Raw genomic sequence first — 17,995 nt, forward strand, 5'->3', positions numbered from 1 at the left:
GATATTCTTTAGTGAACAATTCTCTAAAGTTTAGGATAATATCTAGGGTATTTATAACTTTATGTTGCTTTTGAAGATCCCAAGCCATACTAGCCAACATCAAGCATGTGGTTTGTTTGAAATCATCCATACGAACTCTATAAGCCTCATTTTCCTCATCTAGAGCATCATTGCTAGGCTTTTCAAGAATAGAATCATCTAAAACATATGCCTTTTTCTCTTATTTCAAAACAATCTTAAGCTTGCAAAACCAGTCAATAGAAAATATGTTTTTGAGCAACAAATTATTCGCCATAATTGATTTATATTTTATATAAACCAACATATAAAAGTCATTATCGCAAATGATGTAATCACAAAGATAAGTTTTTACAATCTTATCTGATGATTCTCATTATTTTATCAAAATAATAACCTTCCACTAATATTTTGAAAAATTTAACTTTTAAACTTCTTAGTGAGCTAAAACCCCTTTCATCTCACTATGACCTTGAGTGACTAAACAAATCATAATAAAACTAATTAAGTAGGTAACTTTGCTTACCAATTATATCTCATACAACTCCTATATCAGTTAGATGACAATTTATTGTTTAAATGTTTCATATACATTTTGCCTAACTTTACCTCCAATACCATGCGGTCAAGTGTAACACATCTGAACAACATAGTATTAGTTGTGTAAGACTCATTAATAACTCAAACGTACTCATGTAAAAGTTTAACCTTAAGTGACTCAACAAGCTTTCGATTAAAAGAACAACTTAGTTATCTTGTTATATGGTGGAAGGCAACCTTATTATGCTTAGCGTGTCACTCAATATATAAATGAAGGATTTAGTTTATCAATTGATTAATTAAGATCTCATTGATTTATTGTTATTAACATACATAGCATTTATTGCATTTTGTATATCATATATATTGAAAAATAAATTTATCACATGTCAACTATTAGGATGATTATGAATTTTATTAATTTTAATTTCCTCGAACTGTTAAAAAAAATTATTGGTCAAATTCTTAGGAGACTTTATAAATATAGTCTTCACACTTTACTTGTAATCTCCTTAAATTTTCATGGCACCTTTGGATCTCCATCTTCAAGTTAAAAAAAAAAAATTTTAACCATAGTTTTACATCTTGATTTAACAAATTATATTTACATTTGTAATCAAGAAATCTCACGTTACATTTGATGGGAGTAAGGTGACAAAAGAAGTTTACAACCCAAAAAATAAAGATATGGGTTCATAAACCTTATTTCAAAAATAAATGCCATAAGAAATAAATTTAATCATCTATGACCTAATCATTTAAGGTCTAAATCCATAATCACTCTCATACTTTATAATCACAATTAAATACATAGAAATAAATGCAAGCTCAATATCACTTTACGATCATGTGTATTATTTGAGAAAAAATCAATTAACTTACTTAAAACGCTTGACTCAAATTATTTAGTATAGTTTTATTTTAATTTAGTGTTTAAGAAATTCTTATTTTCAAAACTCTTAAAAGTAAACATTTTACTCCTATTCCTTAGATAGAAATCCATTGAAACAAAATTTCTATTTTAAAACTTTCCACTTTAATTCCTTTCATAATTAAAACTTTTTTAAATTTTGAAAACCTCTTTATTTTAGGTAAGCTTTCTAAAATGTATTTAAGACAACATCTTAATTTCTAACATTTAAAATATGGATTAGTTTTCTAAATTGTATTTTGTTCAAGTTACCTAAATGGTGACTTAACAAAGTTTGAAAATTTCTAATCAAACCAAAATTTTTAAGGAAAGTTCAATGATATCACATAATTTTAGCAATCCACTTTAATAATAGTGGAAACAATTTCCTTTTCTTTATAAATCACTTAAAATTAAAATAGATGGCACCCAATGCCACTAAAGTAGTTGCCTGCTTTAAGGAAATTTTAGGCAACAATTGCCGCCCCATTAATAGGCTTAAATGCTCTTAAAACTTCATAAATAATAAGTTAAACTCATGAATAAGGTTGTTGAAAACTTTCAGCAATTGTGTTTAACAATTAAATATAAAATTCATGAAAAATTAAACTATCAAAAACTAATCATTACTGCCTAAAATTTTGCATTGAAACTTTGTTGTTTTGGAACCCAAAAACATGATTTTTTTTTATGATTTTTTTCATACCAAATTAAGGGTGGCCAAAATATGTAGTAATTTAATTTGATAAAACTAATTTTTAACAATTCAAAACTACTCATAACATTTACCCACAATTAGCAAAAATAACCGACACACTAGTCTTCAAAACATCTCAAAAATATTCAATTTTAACCTAACTTCATAAGCCTTTTAGTCCATTCATTAATTCTTCAATTAAATATGATTTAAAACTTTTTAAAACATATTTTAATGAATGACTTATATGTTGTCTAGATTTAAATTAAAACTAAAAAACAAAATTTTAAAAAAACTCTTCAAAACCAATACATACCAAATCAATGCACAAATCAATTTTATTGATTATCACCAAGAATCATGCATTCAAATTACATGAAAAGTATCAAATAAAGGCTTTGATATCACTATTGGGATTCAGCTTCAAACTCAAATAGAAAATTGATTAAGAGATTAAAAGCATAACGCAACAAAAATAAAAACATATGCTTAATATAAAGAAATAGCCAAATCCATTAGGATTAATTGTTTCTGTCTTTCATGCAATATTTTAAGATTAATTATGAAAACTCATAATTTCAAGTATTATATATGTTACTCTAGATATTGTAATTAAGAATCAATTAATTCTAAGATTACTTGTGATAAAGCAGGAAATAGAAAACACTAAATGTGCTTGTCGCAGAAGATAGTTTGAAATCCTGTAGTTGAAATCTTTGCTTCTTCATCTTTGAGATTTGTCAAATTTTCAATCGTTCAAGTGTTTAACCTCTAACAATAATCAATATAGTGATAAAATAAAACCTTCTCAAGATAAGATTTTTTTTTTTACTTACACTAGTAAGTGATATTTTTAACAAAAAACCAAAACAAAGCCTAGTTGAACACTAAATCTTTGTCAAACCAAGAAAACTTTTTTTTCTTTTCTTCCTCTTATGTTTCGGCTAAGAAATGTGGCTTTAGACTTAGTATTTTAATTAGCTAATATAACATATTTATATAGCCAAACTTAGTTGTAACTCTATATACAACATTTGTATTTTTGTTCAATTAAGTCATTGTGAACTTAATTAATTTTTTGTTTTTTTTTTGTCTATTTTAATTAAGAACAACTTAATTGATTATCCTTATTTAATCTCAATCATATCACTTAATCTATGTCACTTATTAGGCTTCTAACATATTGATAATAAATATAAATCATAATCAAATATCAATTCAATAATTGATTTATATTTATAAATTATGAGAGGTATCTAACAACTCATCATAATCACTCAAATGTTAAAAAGTCAATTAAAAAATTTGACAAAGTCCTTCAGTGATAAATATCTTAGTGCAACATGGTTTTTTCATCATATATCCCAAATATATGTCATTAAACATGGCTTAGTGCCTACTTATTACATTTCGTATTAGTTCTTATAATTCATGATTAACCTTATAAATTTTAGAAATCAACTTTCCTCAAACGTATATGCTTTGACCAAATACTTTATATAAGTTAAACTTAAATTAAGAACAAATGAGATATATCCCCTTTCATCATTTAAAGTTATGAATCCTTTAATTGACCACTCATTCACTTTCACATGCTTTATGTCATATCTAAAAGTGCACTGTTGAGACATCCAATTGCCTTTAAACCCGTAAAGATAAAATCAAAGTACTTCACTTCCCATACAAGATGACTTAGTGTCTCAAGTTTAAGGACTAGTTGCATGGCTATCATATGAGAACATATTTTATTGACACTTAAGTGAAATACCAAATGGAGTCCTCATAATGGGTCATGTTTAGTGAACTTATTCTCTAATAAGCACCCACATGCTATCATCAAGTATCCCATATATTTTAATATATGAGATCGATTGTTTACTTCCCAAGTAAAGAGGCTTAACAGCCACAAGTTATAATGTGAAAATAAATCTTTTATTCCTAGGTTAATCATGAAGTCAAGAATGTTCAAGCTATTACATTTGGAGTCCGGGACATGTTATTTTATGATTTTCAAAAAATTAACATAGCATTTAAGGTTTCTTCAAGTCTCTTCTTTACTGTTTGATCTGTGCAAGTCCCATTTCCTTTCTTTTGATGCATTTTTCTTGGTTTTCTTTAGTATTTAATTTGTATAGGTAATTTTTTTGGTAGGAAATAAGCTAATTGTTCTATTTTGATGTAATATGTTATTTTTCTATCATTGTATTTGAGATTATTTTGTTCACTTTTTAGCAAAGAAGTCTCCTCACACATCACAAATCAAGTAATTTATATGGTTCTCTTTATGGTAATTTTTTTACCATTATCTTTCTCTTCACACATGACCAGTTCTGAATTTGATACGGTATTGGAATTGAATTGATTTTATATTACTATTTCTTTTTTTATTAATGCATGGAAACAATAACAAAAAACAAATACTAGCATCCAATAATATAGACCTACTATCAATAGTATTAGAACCAATTCAACATGAAGACTATCCAGGCTACTTCCTCATGATTGCATTGTGAAGGATATCAAATAAATTCATTTTGAATAAATTTATGGTGCCATCACAATACCTTTTGACTTTTGGAAATTTATTATTACAAATTACAATATAGTTTCATGTTTGTAAATGATACTTTGATTCATTTCTTTCTTTCAAGCATTCTTATTTGATTCATCTTTAGTGTTTAGACAATTATCTTTATTAATCGAATACACAATATTTAATTGCCAATTACAAGATGTTTGACTGTACACTTCTAGTTTTGCTAGTGCTTCAAGATCAATCAATAGCCAAGTAGTTAGAGACTTTTTCTAGAGTGCATGCCATAGAAACAAGCCACCACTAACAAAGGAGAAGAATCACCCACCAAGAAACACAAAACCAGGTACAAATGCTACAATATTCCATTTCTAATCCATTTTTCATATTGAAAATATTAATCTACTCCATTTTTTTGACAAATCAGTTTTGTAAATGGTTAACAACTTAAGGAATTCTACATCTGAGTTTGCAATTACTCATTTAACTCATTTTCTCATGAGAATTGTGTAACTAAGTTTCCACTGAACTAGCTATTTGAATGTCTAAATAGTCTAAAAACTTTTTGCGCCACACTTTTAAGCTGAAAAAGGAAAAAAAAAGAAAAGCATGCTCTAAGGTTGATTAAAAAGCATCTTTTCTGCATTTGTCTTTATCACCTTAGCTCCGATTAATCATGTTATTATTTCAATTTGTTATAACTCATGTCTTTATTTACTAAATTTATTTCTCACGTAATGATATCTTACTATAACCGTGGTACATTTTATCGATCGTACTTTTGATAATGATAATAATTTCTCACATTTAAAGTACAATCATATATGTTTCCCTTGATAACTATTTCTAATCAATTAAAACACAAACCATTTTAAGAACTCAAATAACCACATGCACATGGCTATCTAACATATGAATTTTCTTTGTTTTTGCTCTGCCGTTTGCTTTCTCTTTTTGTACTTTTTACTTAATATTATAATCTAGCTCAACGTCATTCCTTTGATGATAAACTTTTTTACTAAGCTTAGGTTTTTATTTCTTTTTTCCTCATGCAGAGGATCTTCTAAAACAACCTTGTGATGAAAGAACGGCTTCATTGAAAAGAAATAAAAACCGTTCTTTTATACCAATGAATTGTGGAATTTCAATAACAATTATAATTTGTATTTTTTATCTACAGATAGCATGATCAATTGACCATTGTAATCTTAAATTTTTGTATAAGACCATAAGCTATGCCATTGAAAAGATATGTAAAAAACAAGCATCATATCAAAATGCACCAACAGATCACTTCTGGAACTCTACCACACAAATGATCTTAATTTTGTTCATAAGCATTAACTTTTTGTTAAGTAGATGGAAATGAATGTATGGGATTATAAACAACTATGAAATGGTCTTCCACTTTGTATTAAAAACTATAACAACTTTGTGTATAGATGCTTCTCTAAACACTTCCTTCGGTACCAACAACTCTAAGTCATTATGCAGTCTTTCATTAGACCCGAATGTAACACACGGAGACATTTCTAGTATATAAACTAAAGGAGTAACATATATGGTCAAATGTCTTCAACCAAACTGATCAATTCTTCTTGTTAAGCTCTTGGAGAATAAAACTGATCTTATCAGCAGTCAATGGTTTCTCAAAGCAAAAGTCTAAACCTGCCTCCATGAATGTTTGCGTCTCATACTGCGAGTCACGAGAAGTCACCCCCACGATCAAGCTATTCACCCCCATAGCTCTCAACTCCTTTGTTGCCTATAACATGTAAAACATATACAAATTAACACATTTATAAATAAGTTTTAATTTAAAATCTTCATTCCTCTTCTTATAATTTTTTGAAATATTTAAGTCTGTCATATCTTTTAATTCAATTGACCAATGTTACAATCAGAAGAGTTTATTACATGTTTTTACGATTAGTATATACCTCAACACCATCCATGATAGGCATTTCCTTGTCCATTAGAATGAGATTGAAAATAGTTCCAAAATGGCAAAGATCAACAGCCTTTTTTCCATTTTCGACCACCTGAGCCCTTAGTCCAAACTTTTTGAGATGCATATCATGGAGTTTCCTAATGACAGGATCATCATCAACAACTAGCACAGTGAAATCGTTGCAATTACTAACCATGTTTTCAACTCCATCAACCATTTTTCTGCTTAGTGAACTTGATGCGCCTTTTCCTAGTACCATTGCGTTACAACCTTGAGCTTCTTCAAGCACATTGAAATTGTTAGCAACAAGTCATCAAAACTTGACACAACTACAAAGTATTAGGTAAAAAAAAAAGATATTCATAGCTTTGATTACCTTACTAGCTACTTGATAAATGAATTCTTCAATTGCTAATGCATGTGTCTTTAAGTAGCTAGATTTATATAGGCAATGGAAAGTGATACTTTTTGTCTTGTGTTCAAGACACATGATATACATGAAGAGTTAAAGGGCTCGCAACAAGATGTGCAATTTGTCACTTAACCTTAAACCAGTGGTATTTTCTTTTAAAAAGGTTGAAAGGGAAAAAGATTGCAAGTACTTAAGATGTAATCCAGTTTTGAGATGTGAAAAATCCAAAAATCTTATTTTTCATTTTAGTATTCTAACACGAGTAGTTTCTCTATAAGATCTATGCAATTAAGAATGAAAGATATTGTTACATAAATATGATTTTATTACAAATTGGGTCATTTCTATTAAGAGTTTCCTTTACGAATACCATGGGTATTTGTTTGCACTAGCCCACCATTTTAAAAATCAGGGATCAAGGATCGGACACATGCTTGTGCTCGTGTTTGTTTTTTGATCTGATCCCCACAGTCATATGTATGCACATACAATATATGAAATTGAATTATATATATATAAAACAACACTTAATAGTTAACAAAAATGATAAATTTCAATATTTGAAAATTGGACATATCTATAACTATATAAAAGAGGACCCCTCAAAAGTCTCCCACGCTTAGGTCATGACTTTTTGGTCTTTTCCTTTTCCTAGTGCCATTCTTCTAGATTTTTCTTTTCCCTTTCTCTCTTTTTACTTTGTCCATTGTTTAGCTTATAGATTTTTCCCTTTCTCCCTAGATTTCTCTACATTTCTCTTTTTTACTTTTTCCATTTTTTCATCCTAACGTCTTCTTTTTTCACTGCTCTTTTCTTCTTTTTTTTTACTTTCTTTGTTTGCTTTCTTGCTTCTTTTTCGTTTTGTTTAGTCTTTTGATTTGTTTACCCACTGTTCTTCTTAATTTCTTTACTTATTTCTATTTTGATTTGCAATTTGTTTTTTTTTTCTTTTTTCTACATTTCGGTTTTGTTGTTGTATGAATCTTTTTCTATCTTTATATTCTCCATTTCTTTTTTCTTTCTCGCCTTTAATAATTCTTGACTGTTGTGATTCATTTTGTGACTTTCAGATTTTGACTACTGACTTGGAGGCTTTATTATATACTTGCCAGAAGAAATCAGGCTGCCCATGGGGAAACATCAATGACTTGGTTTGTTTGTTGAGGGTAACTTTCAAAAGATTTATCAGATCGAAAACTCTTTTTCGCATTCTACTGTGCGAGTTTTGTTTTGTATCTCCCTTGCTCTGTTAGACTTTTTTTTAACCCTTTCTTTTATTGCTTTTATTTTTTTTTTTCCAAATTTTGGTGGGATTTTGACGCATTCCTTAACCTATTTCTTAACTATACTTTCTCTTTGGGGTTGTTAATATACTTTATATTTTTTTGTTTCGATAAGTTGTTGAAATTTATTTTTTGTCATTGCTGGACATGGATGTGAGATATTAATCTTTGCTGTCCATGGATTTTTCTTTGATCAGTTTCTGGAATTAGAATTTCTATAATCTGTTGTAAAGCTCTCATGTGATGAAAACACATATGCTCCTATGTGTGTCTGTTTTTGCTGGCAATATAAGATTCTAATTGGCATAATTCTTGAGTACTTAAAATTTCCTATGATGATATTATTATTTTTTCCTTGGACATTGTTAATTGGGATAATTACGGATTTCATATGAAAATTTTGTATATTCATGTTATTTGAGTTTTTCTTTTTTTATTAATTAGCGATTTTGAATGTAAAAGTTCTGTTAGATCATTGAAATGTTTATTTTTATAAATATGAAATCTAAAAGCGGCTATTGTTGGTCGAATCTTTTTTGTTTGATTGGTTTAGAATTAAAATGATGAACCCATTTTGGCTCTTAATGGCGAAGAATGAGAATAAATTAGTAATTTTAATAAAATATATATTGATATAAGTGTGTTATTTATTGTATCAATATAAAATAATTTTTCTTGATTTCATTATTTATTATTCACATACCATTTTTCAATGTTAAATGTAGCTAATACAAAAGAATTCTGAATGCTATTAAAAAAGCAAAAGAATTTTATGGAAACCTTATCATCACAGGCCATTCAATCGGAGGTGCTATGGTTTCTTTTTGTGCACTTGATCTAACAGTGATCTAATTTTGTAAGAAAATGCTCCGTACGATTGAAACATTCACCAACAGCTCTGTATGATGATGATGTATTTAACATTACATATCTATTCTACCAACTTCTCAATAATCAAATAAAAAAAAAATAGTAACTGCCCCGAGTGCAGTGCATGGGCAACACTCCAGTAAGAAGATAAAATTAACATTAGATGGAATGATTAAACATTCAAGGGTCTTACATGGATGGATGACGGCTACACTTGTGTATGTTAATTAAAATCAATTCTCATAAATGGGCTGGGCCTTAGCAAGCAGGAGTTAGGCTCATTTGTTATTGGGCCTTGAAGAGGTGGCCTTAGGCTTGATCATTTTAACCCAAGCTGGATCAAACTTGCCTCACTAAGTCCAGTCATTTCCTTGGTAAACTCTTGAATCAAGAACTTGGAATTCAGTCTGGGTTTTACCAGTGTTGGTCCTGTTGGATGAATGAGGATTAGAGGGAAAGAAGCTGTTTTCCCATCAAACCAAGCAAAAAGTAGATAAAGATTAAAGGCATTAATTTCCTAATTACTCATCATTTCATTGCAAATGCAAGCCCAACATTACAATCTAATATTGAACTCCATTACAAATATTCAAGACAAAGCAAACAAGCTGAATATAACATTTATGACATTGAAGAAACAGATTATTGCCGACAGAACAGCCAAAAGGGTAAAAAAAAGATGTCAGATCCTGGAATCCAAGGCCATTATGGTGGTGAGATTCATGGGGTTCATGTACTCAATAGAGCCGGTCATTATCTGTTGCACAATCAATCTGTTAGCTTTCTCTGATGGATGGAATGGATCCCAAAATGCATAGAGAGATCTATTTGGACATAAATTTGACAGTTGAGTGCACAGACCGAGTCCATTGTAAGGTCCTTGCCCACAACAGGCTATCTGTGATGTTGTAAATCCTGTTCCAACCATGACAAAGGTTCAAGTTAGAAAAGACATGTTCTAATCACATGTTTGAAACAGGATTTTGTTAATAATTAAGTAGCGTCAAAATTTGGAAGCAAGGGAAGTACCAAATGCTCGAGGGTCACTGACAAAATCATTGTGCATTTTTGGAGTATTTGCGCTAATGAATACATCTCTGCTAATATTCTTGTTGAGTCCATTTAACATCTGAGCAAGTTGTGGGTTGTACAAAGATGCAGCGCGTTGTAGTTCTTCTGAGCATCCCCCATTGGTGCCCCTCATAGCCAGTTCTGCTGGAACACAACCCATTGGCCCAGTGCCTGTCACTAGAACCCTGCGTGCTCCTAGCTTGTATAGCCTCTGCAGTAACAATGATGGAGAAAATTGGGTTGATAAATTCATTGGTACTTGTTTGTATCTTGAGTTCTTGCATCGTCTTGCAAAATAACTGATATAGCTACAGTCCAAACTGTGTTTTGATAGAGAACTATTAAACCGAGTAGAGAACCAAAATGGGCTAATAATAAATTTAAAGCAGAAACTGAGTGCTGTTTGCTTGCTTGAAAAAGCCAAGCATGAAACATGTGCTTGGTTGCATGCTAGATTTTGTTCCTCCTTCACATGTTTACGAACTAATGTCCACCAACTTTCAAGTGTTGCCAACTTTCTTGTGACTGCCAGTGCATTGCATACGTGCAGTCATGCAGATCAAGGGAAGAAAAATTGTCAATGAAAATAATTAAAGGAAATTACCATCAAGAGTCTTCGATATTCGGAAATGAGAAACTTGATATACTCTGGCAATTTATATTGGCGAGATCTTGCAGAGTAGGGCACCAAGTAGTAGTTATTCACAAAATCATTGCCACCAACAGTGATGAGGACAAGTGCTTGGCTTACAAGTTGATGAGCTTGCCTTGATCCAACGAGAACAGACAGCCTTCGCTTGTATTCCTGAAAGTACTCCAGCTGTCCATACATTCTTATTATATTTACCTGTAATTGTAACATTGGCTTATATCAGCTTTTCTTGTTCAAAGATGATATCTATTCAAACAAGCATTAGCAACTAGTTTACAAGTTGGCATGGCAATGATGGCATAAAATTCTTTTTCTTTTAATACAAACTTCTATCCAGGAGAGAAGATTAGCTGCCAACTTACAAATTGGACTCCAGTGTCATTAAGGATTCCCACCCCAGCTGAAGCAAAGTTGGCACCAACAAGCAGCTTTTGCCCATTAAGCTCTGGGCTCATGTATGGCAATGGGGATTCTGATAAGCCAATTTGCTCAGCTGGAAAGCATTGAATTGACATTAAATATATTTATGTTGTCTGTAGACAAGATAACAACATTAAAAAGAAAAAGGAACAAAAACATGACAGTAACTAGTATTGGAAACTTAACCAATCAAGTCCGGAATGTTAAGGCCATTAGAGAAACGCCCGGTGGGTCTTCGACCAGGGTAATCAATTCCATACGGGGGTGCATCCGCACGGGCAGTTGTTGCAAGGTAGTTGTTGTTGCCACTATCAACAAGTGAATCACCAAAAACAAAGAATGCTCGAGCCTCAGCTAAGGGAGCAATACTCCCCAAGGCCAATAGGAAAACCAAAACCATCCAAAAACCATAAAATGTTGATGAAGAAGCCATTAGCATTATCACAAGAGACCAAAGGAAATTTCTTCTTCTGTGGGTATAGGAAAATAATGGGGTTGCTTTATAGAGCTGTGATTTCAGCCATCATTGAATTAAAGAGAAGCTACAAAGCATAAAGCAAGCTGTTTTGGTAGTTGTATACTGATACCAACTTTTGCTATTCCTTTTTAATCACCGTCAAGAGACGTGGAGATGGAATTGCACCTTTTCAGGAAAATTAATTGCTAGTGTTGTATTTTTCATGATATCATCTATCTGTCATGGCAACTGGTTCCCAGTCAACTGGTTCAGACTTTTTGTTTAGATCAATAATAGAAGTTAAGCATGGCATTGGTGTGTTAAGCATACCATTGAAAGTCATCATTTTAACCATTGGCACATACAGATATACAAATTTGACAAATTTTCTGGATAAAAGAATTTGGGAGAATCATGGCTTGAAACAAGTCATATTCTTCCTTACAACTTGACTCTACTTTTCTTGTTTTTTACTCTGAAATCTTTTTGGTAGCATTCAGAAATGAAGCTTTCTCTAAAAGCCCCTGAGATAACTTTCAAAATTTTTTTCCCTTCTCAAATGGAGGCCAGAATGCCTGCATGGCTCTGCTGTCAGTAGTTTTATTAGAATATTTATCTCCTGTATTCTTAGTACTATTAGTAGAAGATGGATGATGGAAGTAGATCTCATTGAAGTAGATTGGAACGTTATTTTCTACTCAGAATTAGTTTGTCATATTGTCAAGGCATGCACTTTAGCTCTTTATTTGATCTTGTACAGGAAGAGCATCAATGTAATTGAGGAAGTGGCTGGCTTGACATTGCTCTGTAATGATTGGAAAACAAAAGGAAACACTTAGAGGGAAACATAGTTGTTTGAAGTACATAAATTATCTCCTCAAGAGATCATTTCTTGATCAGCCATAGCCTTGACCACATTGTCTGTGATTAAGGAAACATGGTTGTGTTTAAGTACATAAAAGATCTGATCAAGATTTAATTTCTGAATTTAGAAGTAATTCTCTGATTATTATCCTCCTTAATTTTGTGGATACATGGCTCTTGTCCTAATCCTGTACATTAGCTTCCCTGCTCTAGCCTCTTAGTTCAAGTCTTAGAAATTTGAAGTGAAATGCCTCTCAATTTCAGCTATTTGTTTTATGAAATGTCTGTCTTGACATTGCTTTCTCTTCAAAAAAAAAAAAAATACAGATAAATTTGAACTTTCCATTGAAATTTCAAGACCAAATAGAAAATGACAAAAAAACTAAATAAAATCCATTGCAATAGAGATTGGAAAGTTGTCAAGGAAACTTGTCTATCAGGACATGGAATCTAAGCCTATAATGGTGCTGAGGTTCATTGGATGCATGTACTTGGTAGAGCCTGCCATGATGCGTTGCATAATGTACTTGCTTGCCTTCTCTGAGGGATGGAATGGATCCCAGAATGCGTAAATCTCTCTGTTTGGACACAAATTGGGGAACGTTCTGCATAGACCGATCTCATTGTAAGGTCCTTGCCCACAACATGTCATCTGTGATGTAGTAAATCCTGGCAGACCAAAACATATGCAACTCAAATTCCAGAATGCACATGATTGTTACAATTCAAAATCACTCCTGTAAAGTTCTAACCATTTTATGACATTAGGCTATATGTTCCTGTTTGTATAGTAGCCTGGAATGGTAGGAAGGCAGGCGTTCCCTATGCTTGGGGATTACTAACAAAATCATTGTGCATTTGTTGTGTATTTGAAGCGACGAAAACATCTCTGCCAACTTTTCTGTTCAGCCCATTTACCATCAGAACTAGTTGTGGGTTACACAAAGAAGCACCTCGTTGAAGTTCAGCTGAACATCCTCCATTTGTTCCCCAAGTGGCTAATTCTGCTGGAACATAACCTAATCGTCCAATGCCTGTCACAAGAACTCGTCGTGCTTCCAGTTGATAGAGCCTCTGCAGTGAGTTAAATGTAGAAACGACTAGTTACGCTAAGCTCACTTGATGCTATGCTGAGTCAAGTACTTTACTGTCTCAATTATATTGTTGTGCTCTGTCATGCCTCTAGGAGACCGGTTAAGTTCTCTGCATAAATGCATGACAATGGGATCTTAATTTACACGTAAATAGGACAGAAGTAGTAAAAATTATCCAAAAAAAAATAAAATCTGGACCTCCCACCCGCACATCAAAGCCTTTCGTATGTCTTGTGAAAGCTCATTTGCCTCCCTCACGTTCACATGGACTCATTTCCATCTTTAAAAATGGTGCTCACTTTCATGTGACATTGCACTGTTTGCAGATCAGGACAAAAACTGTTGGAAAGTATAGATAGAGAATGGATTTACTATCAAAAGTTTCTGGTACTCTGAGATGAGAAACTTCACATAATCTGGCAAATTATAATGAAGAGACCTTGCTGAGTCGGGAATTAGTAGTAATTATTCACAAAATCATTGCCACCAACTGTGATGAGGACAAGTGCTAGGTTTACAAGTCTGCGTGTCTACTCAGCTCCAGTGAGGGCACTCAATCTGTGCTGGTATTGTTCAAAGTAATCAAATTGTCTGAACATTCTTATTATATTTACCTACAAAATGGAAAATTCTATGTTATAGGTCAATTTAGAATATAAGTTTCTATACAGTAGTTCATACAGTTAAAGTTGTATGCAGGATCACAGGGAAATGTATATAAAGCAAAGGAACAGTCAAAGTGAGACAGAAAGGTGACAAGTCAAAGGCAATTTGAATAGGAATTGGATATATGCTGATGAATCTTATTGCTTCTTAATAGGAATATGCATGCAAAGGTTGGAGAAAAAGTACCAAAGATTCCTCCTATATATAGGCTGTAGCCAATAGAGAATTCAGTAACAAGGGTGGCAAACTTAAAAATTGATTTCCAGTGTCATTGAGAATTGCAACCCCTGCTGAAGCAAAGTTGGCACCATTAAACAGCTTCTGTCCTCTGAGCTCTGGACTCAAGGATGGCAATGGGTGTTCTGATAAACCAATTTGCTGAGCTGACAAGCACAGAAATGACTTAAATGTGTCTACACGTTGAGAAACAACCAAACACCATTAGAAAGGTAAAAACTCAAGGTGGAACCTAACTGATGAGGTCTGGGATGATAAGGCAATTGGAGAAACGGCCTGTTCGTCTGCCAGTTGGGTAATCAACTCCATAAGGGGGAAGAATCTGCACGAGCAGTTGTCTCAAGGTAGTTGTTGTTTCCACTATAAACAAGTGAATAACCAAATACAAAGAATGCTCGAGCTTCTGCATGGATAAAAACAGCTTCTAGTGCCAATAGAAGGCCTAAAACTATCCAAGAACTGACTACAAACGAAATAAACATTAAAAGGATTCTGCCTAACCCTCTGACAGGCTGTTAAATTATTAGCTTCGATTGGAAGAGATTTTCTTGGATGCAGACTGGAATAGATGGAAGCTCTAAAATAGCTTTGAGGCTTCTGCAATCACCATGAAAAGGAACGCAAAAACAAAGGCAAGAAAATTTCTACTTCTTTAAGCAATGATGAAATACCATCGAAAAGTTCAAATTTTCATGACAGATTATTGTGTGGTAAGATTGTTCCTAGAAGAGACATTCATATCTTGCAACCATACTAAAACATGGTGATCAAAACTTGCCACCATCCTAGATCAATCTGGGATTTGCAATTCAATATTAATGTTATTGAATAGCAAAGAAAACCTTCTGCAAGTGACGAGATCAGTATGTGTATTATCATATTAAGAAAGTTATCTTACAGCTGATAGAAATTTTTTTTCTTTTCTTTTCTTTTCTATCACCTCTTTGTGATTGCTTTTGCACGTGGAAATTGCCTGTTCCACCATCAAGCATTCTGGTGACACTAAATTACCCCTGTAAATCCAAATAATATAGCAGAACATCAAAGAACTGAAGAATACATTTCTGTCTGTTGACATCATGCAATCATCAAAACCAGAAAACTTTTGTTTTCAAGCTTTGCTTTGAAGAATCAAATGGTTCTGTTTAAACCGGTTTAGCCTAGCGAAAGAGGTTGCTTTGAGATGTAAGTTAACCAATACATTGGAGTAGGTAACCAAGGCGTATGCATTAAAGTTTAGAGATTCCTTGTCATAAGAAACAAATCATACTGTTCTAATACATAAATTACATCTTCTGCTTGAAGATTGCTTCAAATGCATCAACTTGTTTATATCAGAGCTCACACATGTTTATCTAGAAAAGGAGAGCGTTGAGAGTGTTTGTTAATAGCCACCACTGATTCTCCTAGTAAGTGTAAAGTCTCTGCCTCACAATGAAATTCCAGCACCTAATTACTTAAAAAGTCTCTGCTCTGTTTTTGCTTCTGATACTTTTAGTCAAACAATGTTGTCCTGGTGCATATTTAGGAAGTCTTTCTCCTGCTTGAAATGGAAAGTAGACCAATAAACACATTTCATGACATCTTTTGGTTGTTCAAAATATTCCATCATCACTTTTATAGTTACGATCATGACAAAAGGAAATGAATCTTCATTTGGTTCCATTAATTTAGCTTCTTCATATGGATAATCCTCATTCAATACGCAAGGAAAAGGTAAGCCGCTTTTTAGCTAGCTTCCATGTGATCAGTGCAAACAACTTTGCGGTTGACATTGAACATAAGACCCCAAACCCCCAAAAGAATTACTTCCATGCACCGCCCAGAGTCAGTGCAAAGTTTCATAATGCAGTAAATTACATCCAAGCAATCAATATTCAGTAATCATCCTGTATTTTACCAGACAATTAACTAATTGCACATGTTTAGAACTAAAAGCACGTGATAGCTGATGTTCTTAAATCATTGACAAATCCAGTTAATAAAATTGCATGTTAAACCTCAACCTGTGGCATTATCTTCTGTGGACATCTAATGGTATTTCCAAGCCTAATCACCGAAGGATGAGGTGGGAAGTACTTCCTACTATATGCTAAGTAAATTAAGGTTCATTTAGTGTTAGAGATTAAGAACTCATTCTTGAGCCTTCACCTAAAATAATAATTGAAGTGGCTCTTCAATAAGGATTTAAGAATATAAGTGAAGTGGTGATTTAAGACGCATTCATTTAGTGTCAACGTTTACTTTTCATATTTTCTGCAGAAGGATTGGACTCTAAGGTCTAGCCCTAAGTCATGAGCTAGATTTGGGTGAGTTAAAATGGGGGGTCTCCCCCTCTCTTTTTTTTTTTTTTTCTTTTCTTTGCTAATAAATGAAAAAGGGTCTTCTTGTGGGAATCATTAATTCCCTGAAGTTTTCAGTCTGCTGGTCCTACAGCCAAAGCATCAATGGTGCTTGCCATGACTGGGACCCTCAATTTCAAACCCCCAGGGTTAAACTTAAGGGTGCAAGGGGTTCCTACCATCATGCCATCCTCCCTGGGGGAGTTATCCCCTTACATCCGTTTCACACACACAAACCCAAAAACATAATACTCTGATTTTCGCGGTTTTTGCCTTTCTGGTGAGCTAGTAAATTCTCACAAGATACTTGCACGAAACAAATGGTACCTTCAAATTCCAAATTGAAAGCAAAACTTTGATGCAATGACAACATCACTCTTTCATTTCACTTGGTATCTTATATCTACCAACCACCAAAGTCCTTACCAGAAATAAGTAAAAAACCAACAAACAACCTCACTAGCCTTTGAATTTCTTTTCCCTGCTTCAGTAGTATCAATCAAATCATCCAAGTCTGCAGTGTAAACCTACAGCTTTTCTCGGATCATTTAATGCCCCTCTAGATAGATAAGTTCCATTGGATGGACGGTCTTGATATATGAGGAAAACATTTCATGCATGCATATATATAAGCATCCTAGATATCATATTCTTTTGCATTTTTTACTTTTCTTTTTCTAAATTGTACATGGATTCTTTTCTTCCTTTTTGTTGTATATAGAAAGTATAAAGAGAGTTCAATGGAAGGGAACAAAAACTCAACTTGATATGAACACATACCACATACTTGAATTTTATGTTACATAACAAAGAAGATGGCAAGTAATTTTAATAGTTTTTCCAATTGTGAGAATCCAAATTTTACATTTGTTAATATTTAGGTCTAAAAAATCATCCATTTGAATGACAGATTACTCATCCATTAGTCTTATAGAGGGTTATGCAAATTTTGATGAACCCTTTATCATTTTATATATA

General features: G+C 32.6%; 2 protein-coding genes and 1 pseudogene across 2 annotated transcripts; all 3 read right to left on the reverse strand.

The window, feature by feature from the left end:
• Window positions 1-6,286: 6,286 nt before the first annotated feature.
• On the reverse strand, window positions 6,287-6,908 carry LOC110415928 (two-component response regulator 24). The gene is made up of 2 exons (XM_021427710.1): window positions 6,639-6,908; window positions 6,287-6,463 (listed from the first exon to the last, which is right to left on the reverse strand). Exons 1-2 carry the CDS (start codon window positions 6,906-6,908, stop codon window positions 6,287-6,289), a joined length of 447 nt encoding a protein of 148 aa, XP_021283385.1.
• Window positions 6,909-9,708: 2,800 nt separating this feature from the next.
• LOC110415214 (GDSL esterase/lipase At5g18430-like) lies at window positions 9,709-11,839 on the reverse strand. Its single transcript, XM_021426789.2, has 5 exons — window positions 11,544-11,839; window positions 11,300-11,430; window positions 10,890-11,132; window positions 10,244-10,496; window positions 9,709-10,129 (listed from the first exon to the last, which is right to left on the reverse strand). The coding sequence occupies exons 1-5, from the start codon at window positions 11,794-11,796 to the stop codon at window positions 9,897-9,899; spliced, it is 1,113 nt and encodes a 370-aa protein (XP_021282464.1). The 5' UTR covers window positions 11,797-11,839; the 3' UTR covers window positions 9,709-9,896.
• A 1,275-nt stretch (window positions 11,840-13,114) lies between these two features.
• Window positions 13,115-15,157, reverse strand: LOC110414723 (GDSL esterase/lipase At5g18430-like; annotated as a pseudogene).
• Window positions 15,158-17,995: the final 2,838 nt, after the last annotated feature.

Source organism: Theobroma umbraticum, unplaced genomic scaffold (assembly GCF_002168275.2).
Source record: "Theobroma umbraticum cultivar Fairchild unplaced genomic scaffold, ASM216827v3 scaffold_147.0, whole genome shotgun sequence".
Taxonomy (NCBI): Eukaryota; Viridiplantae; Streptophyta; class Magnoliopsida; order Malvales; family Malvaceae; genus Theobroma; species Theobroma umbraticum.